The sequence below is a fragment of the Dryas octopetala genome, chromosome 2 (genome assembly GCF_963921425.1).
Source record: "Dryas octopetala chromosome 2, drDryOcto1.1, whole genome shotgun sequence".
NCBI classification, from domain to species: Eukaryota; Viridiplantae; Streptophyta; class Magnoliopsida; order Rosales; family Rosaceae; genus Dryas; species Dryas octopetala.
In genome coordinates, this window is record NC_141367.1 from 15,483,422 (window position 1) to 15,493,229 (window position 9,808).

At 36.6% G+C, this 9,808-nt stretch overlaps 1 protein-coding gene across 2 annotated transcripts; it reads right to left on the minus strand.

The window, feature by feature from the left end:
* Positions 1–490: 490 nt before the first annotated feature.
* Positions 491–7,130, minus strand: LOC147293416 (putative E3 ubiquitin-protein ligase XBOS32). 2 transcript variants are annotated; one of them, XM_086232728.1, is made up of 10 exons: positions 5,941–7,124; positions 5,780–5,839; positions 5,585–5,656; positions 5,319–5,494; positions 5,066–5,226; positions 4,637–4,695; positions 4,492–4,538; positions 3,568–3,708; positions 2,620–2,711; positions 491–1,216 (listed from the first exon to the last, which is right to left on the minus strand). In XM_086232728.1, the coding sequence occupies exons 1-10, from the start codon at positions 6,136–6,138 to the stop codon at positions 717–719; spliced, it is 1,506 nt and encodes a 501-aa protein (XP_086088854.1). In that variant the 5' UTR covers positions 6,139–7,124; the 3' UTR covers positions 491–716. The 2 variants fall into 2 exon arrangements, with proteins under 2 accessions (XP_086088854.1, XP_086088855.1); XM_086232729.1 differs by lacking the exon at positions 2,620–2,711 and having other exon boundaries at positions 1,074–1,216; positions 5,941–7,130.
* Positions 7,131–9,808: the final 2,678 nt, after the last annotated feature.

Below are 9,808 nucleotides of genomic sequence, written 5' to 3' on the forward strand. Positions count from 1 at the left end.
TATTCATTCATGTTGTGTACTTGTAATAAGGTAATTACCATTACCAGCAAAAAGGCCATCAGATACTGCGTTTCCTTTCATCCTAGAGTTCAGTGATTGCTGTGAATAATTCTTAATATAGTGGCAGTGCCTTTTAAGTCCAAACGTACAAATTTACTTTAGCGACCACATGAGGGTATCATGAGAATTACAGATTTGAACTCAGTGAGAGGATTTGGTAGAATAATCTGCATGCTCCAGGTTTTCTCAATCTTAATTCAGAATGATTGTAATGTTATTTTGGGAAGAATAAGAATAAGACCATAAGTCCAGCCAAAACATGTTGTTAGATCCCAAAGTTACTTTTACACTTCAATATTTTTGGCAACGTGGTGGGGAAAGAAAATATATATAGATAAATTTAGCGCAATGAAAATCTGTTACATGGTACGAAATTTGATGTTTAAATTAGACCAAAAAAAATAAAAAATAAAATCTGATGTCCAAGGAATCCACAAAATAGAGTTGATTTTACATAAAATCAGAACATTTCTTCTGAAAAAAAAAAATATATTTACAGTTTTACACCACCCAACAGCCACCACAAATAAAGATGATTTAGGTCACATCGGACAAAAAGGAGAAGGAAAAATACATTTGAAAGAACTCAGAATACAAGTAAATGATTAGAGTTAAAAAAAAACAAAAAACAAAAATTCAGCATTCACCGCCGGTTATTACTTGGTGATTGAGAAGCATGACCTTCTGCCTTCAGTTTGAGAACTTGATCGTCTAAAGCCAGTTCTTGAACTCCTACCCAAATGGTTCTTATGGGTCCTACCAACAGGGCATGGAACCAAACAAGAAGTAATGCTTGGAGCTCCCATGCAAAGGTTGTAGTTCAATTTGAATGATGGGAACTTCTGGCAGCTCAGGGACCGGAAAGAAAGAGAGGATTTCCGAGCGCAACGAAACTCGGTCTTGCATAATGGGGTTATTATGGAGGAAGACTCTGGTTCATCATGAGCAGAACATGTGCAAAATGATAAGGTTAAACTTGAAGTTCTTGCAATCCCCTTAACCTTTGGTCTTGCTCCCCGAAGCTTGACAAATGAAACTATGCCTTTTCGGCAGAGAGGACACGCAATTGACCCCGGGGGACCATGAGCTACAGTTGAGGTGGAGTTTGTGGAACAAAGGTACAAGGCACAGCTTGTGCAGAACTCATGATCACAACCTGCATATCATTAGATCCGTTATTTTCTTTGGCAACCAACAAATTTATGCATAACAGGACTATATGGCAATAGAACATGACAACCCTGAAGCTACCTAAAGAATTTTGTAGCACAGCAGCATTTTAATATTATTATTTTTGTTCAGTGGCGTCAACAACAGTTTTGGAACCAAACAAGATTGTATCATCAAATATGCAGAAATTCAGTGGGAAGAAAAATATTTTGGAACTCAGGACAGATAAAAAGATTGAAAATGAGCAATGCATAAAACAGAAACCATTGTACAACTTACTAAGAATACGTTGCCTATTGTACAACTAACTCAGAATTTTAAAAATATGGGATTTGATCGATAATATCAAGTTTACGGAATTCAGGGCTCTTTAAAGTTCAGAGATTTCTCAGACTGAAAATCAGTAGTTTGGTAGCTTCACTGACTGAGAGTTAAGTCATTGTTCAGTGCCAGAAGTCCACAACCTCAAATCAAAGACTTCTATGCTGGACACCATGATCAGCCACTACACCAAACTTCTCTTTGGGTTAAGGGTTATAATTTCAATGTATCTATATGCTACTTCATTTAGGTTCCAACTGCAATTCCGATGACAAATATAATCTCATTTGTGCCACTGCCACAATTGCAAGTTCCACCACCTCACCAATTCTGGCCAATTGAACAATTATCAGCACCAAGCTGCATTTTGGTACTGAACCTTCAATATACTTTATATAAGTAAGGAGCCTAAAAAAACTGTTGATGGGCAAAATCCATGTGCAAGAAAGCATACAAGTGTTCCTAGACAAAGAACAAAAAGGGGGGATGACTCCTTCAATTTCAAGTCATCTCAGTGTTGAAAGAAATGTGAAAATACAGCTTGGTACAGGAATGTCCAACTGAAAATAGATCTAAAGAAAACACCCCATAGTTGATTCATTATGAGCTTCACACCCTTAGAGGTCCAACTATTTCTTCCACTCTGAATAATTCAAACTAAGCACACAGGAAGTGCCCTTTAAAGCTAACTTATATAATATTTTTCCAATATGCTAATACCTCAACAATCATCCTAGGCACCAATAATGAAAACCGAACTAAATTAGGGCAAGACCCCACAGTCCTATTGCCACCAAAAACAGTAGTAACACATGATCAACAGCATTATAACTGAATTTGCATATTCCCAAAGCTCCCCAGGAATAAGAGGAGAAAGCACAGAAGTGCTGAAGCTAGACAAACACTTTTCCAGTAAAATGGAAAAATACATCCTCTAAACATATGAGAGTAAGGTTTGACATCCAAAACTTGTCCCATTTGTATCCACATCCAAATGATGTGGATTTTTAAAGTAAACTTAAACAGAGATAGATAACTGTGATAATATGCACTTTAAGAGAAATTTACCTTCTGCGGCCACTGTGCACTGTCTTTCCAAACAAACAACACACGGATCTTGGCATGCAGGTAAAGAATCACTGTTCCTCCATCCAATCTCTCTGGAAATGGCACCAAAACATGCAAATGAGGTTGAAAGTATTTTGGAATGTATATAAATATAACCACATCCCAACTTTGTGGCAGAGAGCATTTTCAAAAACAAAAATATGGGAATAATAATACTATAAAAAAGTAATGGATATTGCAAGTCAAAGTCACTTAATTTCCATGATGGCTGATTAAAGCAGGCGAAGTTATTAAAAACTCCATACAAATATTTATTATGTCAACATAGAAGTATTTAATGCTTCAATCACATCCATGCTTTTAATTTTCATAATCAGGGATTAGCACTAAATTTGTTAGAGTTGCTAGAGAAAGAAGAGCAAAGGCAAAAGGCTCACTCTATAGAAAAGAAAATAAAACCACTGATGTTATTTGACTGAAACATATCATTTTCTGTTGCAATCTAAATTGTACCAAATGAAAAGTTATTACTCGTAAGCAGAAATATGCAGAAATGACAGGTTCATGCAGCACAAAGAATCATTTCATTTTGTGCGCTCACTTTGTTTACCAAGTTTTTATTTAAGAACAATTATGGTGCTTTGAATTTAGAATGCAAAGGATGCAGTAGTGTTTGTTGACTTTTGACAGTATTCAACAGTTCAAAGAAGAATAAGAAAGTTTTCTACTTTTGTCTGTTGGGGGGGGGGGGGGGGGGGGTGACATTGTAGAATGACAGCACATCCACATGATATAATTTTCCGTTCTTTTCCATTTTATTTGTCTACTTTTAACATGATCTCTTGCTTGAAGCCAATCACAATTACAAATACTCAAGTGGAACCAATTTTGATATTACAAATAATTCTATAAAGATCTTAGGTAATAGAATTAACAAACTATACTCACCTAGCAATCTTCACAATGCTCATAAGAGGAAGGGATAGGTATGGTGAAGGAAGAATCCGCGACTGGCCTTCTTGCTCTGTACTAAGAATTTCCTCAAGCCAATCTCTATGCCATGAGTGAGCCACGTTCAAGGGAGTCCATCTTTGAATAAATACCAAAATAAAACAGGGTTAAGTTAAAAACTTGTAGTGGAGTAAAGAAAAAATAAACAAAAAAACATTGAGTGTTAACCAAAAGGTTTAGGTTATCTCAATAGAATTAGAGCCAATGAAACAATTGAGAAGATATTTTATATTCGATCAACTAAACATGGATAACCATGAGCGAGAAAGCAGGCCAGACATGCAAAGCACTACATCACTCAGAAAGAAAATGCATGGAATCATAGGCAATATTGCTGCAATGGTGCTTAAAAGCAAAGGAGCCAATGGCCCTTAGGCTAAATGACACCTCTTCTCGCCAAGAGTATGGGAAGACAACAAGGGTGAGGATTTAATCCCTGTTGGATGCATGAATTAATTTCCCAAGCAAACGAACAAAATTGAAAAACAATAACAACAGAACTAAACTAGAGTAATCAAAAATCAAAACACTCAGAGCGAAGGTAAGACAAAATTCTCTCTTATTATGATAAAAAATAGTTTGGTCATTAAATAATTCCAACAGGCTTTCAAGGTGGTCATCCAAATTTAAACAGATATGCACATACTCTCAGAATTATAATTTATATGCAGTGATTGCTCAAAGGTACATATTAGTATCTCCAGTAAACAAATAAATGCGCCACTTGGGCATGTATCCAAACCCAACACTCACACTTGTTTTTATCTAACATAGGTCAAAGTAGTGATGAAAGAAATATGCCAATTGAAAATTACAATAGTTTTTGAAACAAATCAAAGGTGACAGGGATTGGATACATACCCATTCACATTTTCAGCTTGCAGATTGGCACCCCTGTAAATCAAAAGCTGAACCACAGCATATAAAATTATTAATAGTAAAACATAAATGTCTGTAAGGCTGAAACAAAATTAGTGCACATTTTTGTGTAAAATTAAGAACATACTTGACAACATTGTGCATTTCCTCCACATGCAGCATAATGAAGGGCTGTGCTTCCAGCACCTGCAAAGTGGTCAGTTATCAAAGATGTGACCGCAAAATTATATTGGAATGACAGGAGTCTTTAAACATTCATGTTTCAAGAAGATAATCACCAAATTACATGGAATTACATTAAAAAAAAAGGAAGTTAAACAATGTCTTAGGTATTATTTAGAAACTACACAACTATGATTGTGTTATAGCTTTAAATAGCAGAAAAGGAAATACATTCACAAAGTTCACCTGAAGACTTGGAATCATAAGTGAATCTATGTTACACTTTATATGCATGGACCAACTCCAATATTATAATACAACTCAGTAGGTTTTCTAAGGCAAGTATTGACACAATGCTAATTGCTCAAAAAGGCAGATGATAAATTAAAGTTACCTATTAGATCAATTGTAGCTCCATCTTCCACAGTAACCTCAGAAACAGAGGCCCCTAAATCCAAAAGTAGCTGTATGCTTTCAACATGACCATTCAGTGCTGCCATATGCACAGCAGTGATTCCTCCATCAGCAGGCCTATCAATTATCTGACGCAAAACACTGGTGCACCCAAAATGGAAAAGGAAATAAATCAATGAACAATATTGGGAAAAATGAAAAGAATGTGCAAAAGGAATTGGAAGTGAAAGTACTCATGATTAAACTCTGTGATTGATTCTTCATTCCTTGATGCATTCCTTAACGTACTCCAAAAATCCGGAATGCTGGGAATGTAATCAGCAAGGAGGAGCCGGATGCACCGAGAATGACCATTCAAAGCAGCAAAGTGGAGTGCCGTACCCCCATTCAGATAATCTGCTCTGTGAATCTAAAATCCGGTTTTCCAAAATTTGTCACATTTCTATCCACATCTTGTTCAAGCAATATTGGAAAATTGGCTTGGAAGTAACAGTCTTACTGTGGCTTTAAAAAGAATCAAAGTCTGAACAACCTCCCAGTGGCCATGTTGACAAGCTTGCATCAAAGCAGTCTGTTCACCAAGATGTAGAGCACAATTTCAATTTTTTTGATAGAAAACTGAAATTTCAAGTCCATATGAGATATAGTACCACAAGTTATAAACTTCTAATGCCCCCATATGAGATAATATTACCTGACCACGATAATTCCTGAGATTAATATCGACTCCAGACTCAAGCAAGAGAGAGACTATCTAAACACATGGAAAAGATACAATCACAATCATGACAGATAAGCAAACCTGTAAAACAAAATGTGAACAATCTCTTAAGAAGACATTTATTAGACTTATACCTCATGGTGGCCCTGAGCTGCAGAATAATGGAGTGGGGAATTACGAACACCAAAAGTCGAGTACCTTGCAAGACGAGGATTACATTCCAACAAGGCCTTGGCCTCTTGAAGATCTCCATCTCTTGCTGCTGAAACTAAGCGCTCCCCTGATGCCGAGCATCCAAATGAATTCCCCATAACGCTGCTTAGAAACTTCATGACCCTCAAATGTTACAAAAATGAGAACAAACTAAGCTACAATTTGCTTATTTGCTCCATAGTTCCCTTATTTTTCTCAACGAAGGCACAAAATCCTTAATCCATCCGAGCATATACATAGAGATATTAAGAGAAATAAAAAATGTTATCTTCTACAAACATAAAAGTAAAGAGTCCTTCCCCTGTACCAAACCAGAAACAACTACCAGAGTTTCCCAAAAGCAATTGGTTGTAACGGTCAGAATCTCACTGTGTGATTCCTAGTGACTAATGAAAGAGAGAGACTTCTGTTCTTCTTTTGCACACAACCTCTCTTCCTTGCAAAAGAAGAACAAAGCACTCTCAAACCAACAATTAAAAAAAAAATGATTATGATGTTACTGTTTACAGATTAGTTAAAGCATTTCGTGAACTTCGAGAAAACGAACAAGACATATAAGAACGTCAAAACCTTTTCCAACAAAATCCCATTTCGTCCCCGAAGAATCAAAACCTTTCAAACTCACTTGGGCACTACCAGACATTCTTCGGAGAATCAGAATTTCCAATACGGCAATAATACCCACATCCCAAATTTGCCTTGAAGCTAAAAATCTCCAACATCCCAATTCAGATATTTCCCCCGAGAATCAAAATCTGCAATGCCCACATTTCCTAATCATGGAATCCTCCAAACCCTATTTTCAGGCAAGCCTTTTTGAATCAAAATCTAGAAAACCCAGATGGAAAATCTCCTTCTTTAGGGGTTTCTTCACTTCTTTTAGCAAACAGCTGACCAAAGATAGATGTACACTATAATGGGTTTGGCCAGAGGAAGAAAGTAAGGAATGAATGAATTAAATCTCTTGAAGTGGGAATTTTTTTGCCAAAAAAAGAGAATAAGAAAAATAAAAACAATAAAAAAGGGACAGAAATGGGTGATTTAATAGGGACAAGGACAACATCTCCGTCCTGAACCTCAACCAACAATAGGAGCCTGCAAGAAAAGCGTGTCTCCATGATGGGGAATTATTAGGCAGTCAACTCGGTAGTTGGCCTGTTCTTTTCTCTCCTGTCCCTCCCTCCCTTTCTACTTCAAGGAGAAATTTACTTAGTCCACGCGGGTCAGCTGACTCAGCTCAACTCAGCTCATCCTCTCGGATTAATTGGCACCATGTTCTTTTTTGGCCACTAGGGACTAAAGATCCCATATCTGTAACCTTTTACTCAACTTGTAATATATTCAGATGTCCAACCTTCGTTAGGGATTTATGTGAAAATCTCATTATATATAGGGTTTCCTTAAAAAAAAAAAAAAAAACAGAAAAAAAGGCCCAAATGAAGGGCTTTATCAACAGAACGGCCCACATGTGGAAGTGCATGACAAGTATGAGTGCGTTCGGTCCGGTTATCGAGCCAAAAAGCCTAAATCGAAAGACCTGACCGAGTCACTCCGATCAGCCTCTATGGTGACTGTGACCGAAACCGGAAGCCTAGAAAACTAATGGCTGGTTAACTGAGGAAGCCGGCTCTACTCGACTCGATCATGGGCCTTGATTGAGAGGGATAGAGAGATAGAGAGACTTTGCACACAACAACAACACAGAGCAAACAAACCCATCAAAAAAAGGCTGCAAACAAATTGAAAACTCAATATGGAACACAGAATTCAGAACCCAAGTCTTTTAACTTCGATCAAGATGAGTAGGGGTGGGTTCGATTCAGCGCTGTGTGGTGGTCCGATGAACAATCGGAGACAACCATCGTGTTCAGGAAGTCAAGAGGAAGCTGACTGGGGTGGTGGATGATCGAGATGCCGCCGGAATCAAAGCAACTCCGGCGAAGGCAAATCGGGAAAACCTTGATTTTCCTCCGTCATTGATTGGAGGCTTAATTATCCATTTACCACCCAAAACTGTAACTCATTTCTATATTGTCACCTGAAAGTTTTTGTGTCCTAGATTACCACCTATAACTTACATCCGTGTCCCATTTTACCTTGTTCTGTCAACAATTCCGTTAAAAATGCTGACTTGGCCGTTATTGTTGACGTGGCGTGCTGAATGTGCGCCACGTGTCACATTTTTTCTTGTATTTTCTTATTTTTTTTATTTTCCTATTTTTATAAACATTGAAAATTAATTAAAAATAGCTCCGAACTCAGAAAAATACACGGAAAATTCCTACGGACTCATCTTGACTAGTAGTAATTTACTATGGGGTCAAAATACCAATTCTCCCTCTAAAAATTTCCAGAAAATTTGGGAAGTCCAAATTTATTTCTAGAAAATTAAAATACTCTAGATTCTTTGGAAATTCATAGGATAATCTCCTGAACTCCAAAAAATATGAGGTCTGCACCGTTAGTCTTCTAAAAACTAACAATACATTTCTCGTGAACACTTGCTACCCAAAAGACCTCTCGGTCTTAGAGGAAAACAAATTTCCCTCTATAAAATAAATTCTAGAAAAATTCTAAAATTTCTGTAAAGTCTCGAAATAATTCTCTAAAACAGGCTTTTGGTAATTTCCAAAATATTTTTGAAAATTCGTCCGAGAGTTTATGAAAATTCTAAAATTTATTTAATAGAGGGAAATTTATTTTAATTTTCTAGAAATAAATTTGGACTTCCCAAATTTTCTGAAAATTTTTAGAGGGAAAATTGGTATTTTGACCACATAGTAAATTAGTACTAGTCAAGACGAGTCTGCAGGAATTTTTTTGTGTATTTTTCTGAGTTCTGAGCTATTTTTAATTAATTTTTAGAGTTTATAAAAATAGGAAAATAAAAAAATCCGAAAATAAAAGCAAAGATGTGACACGTGGCGCACATCTAGCGCGCCATGTCAGCAATAACGGCCAAGTCAGCATTTTTAACGGAATTGTTGACGGAACAAGATAAAATGGGACAAGGATGTAAGTTATATGTGGTAATCTGGGATAAAAAATCTTTCAGGTGGCAATATGGGAATGAGTTACAGTTTTGGGGTGGTAAATTGATAATTAAGCCTTGATCGGATGAGAAATCTGATGGCACCCCTGTGATCTGAGAGAAATGACGAGAAGAACTTGGCAGGTCCCGCACCTCGTCGTGGTTGGGAACAACAGTTCGCCGCTGTGAATCTCCAACCGGGTTTTGGGTTGGGTTTTTTAGTGCAGCGGGTTTCTGGGTGATTCATGGGTATGGAGAGAAAGAGGATGAAGATGATTGTGTTTTCATCATCATCAGCCGCCAGACATAAAGAGTGGTCGAAGAAAACTCACAGCGTGATCGAGAGAATCAGGGGAGATGAGAGATAATGAGAGTTTAATATACATATAAAACATGTAATACATACAATACAATATACATATAATTTATATAATGTATTAATATAAGGAATCTCAAGTTTTGTATTAAATGTAGTACAATTTTGTTTTAATTATGTTTTAAAAGTATTATTTGAGGTTTGGTGTTTTGGGATTTAGTGAGTATTTGGGGTTTGGAGTTTGGAGTTTTTATTACATATGTTTTATAAGCATATAATGTGATCGTGTTTCTAATGATCTCTGCAAAAAATTAGTTCAATTAAAGATGTAGAAGTTAGGTAACGGTGGTCGAACTTATGAACGATCGTGATTTTTTTAATGATAATCGAACATGTAAATGAATTCCGATTTGGCCAAGTTTTTGCAAGGATGATCTTTGAG

Excerpts from the sequence above, each read along its gene's own strand:
- LOC147293416 (XM_086232728.1), bottom strand. The coding sequence starts at position 6,138 with ATGAAGTTTCTAAGCAGCGTTATGGGGAATTCATTTGGATGCTCGGCA. Across the intron at positions 3,709-4,491 it reads CAAGCTGAAAATGTGAATGG|ATGGACTCCCTTGAACGTGG; the intron begins GTATGTATCCAA and ends ATTTATTCAAAG. Across the intron at positions 1,217-2,619 it reads GTGCACAGTGGCCGCAGAAG|GTTGTGATCATGAGTTCTGC; the intron begins GTAAATTTCTCT and ends AATGATATGCAG.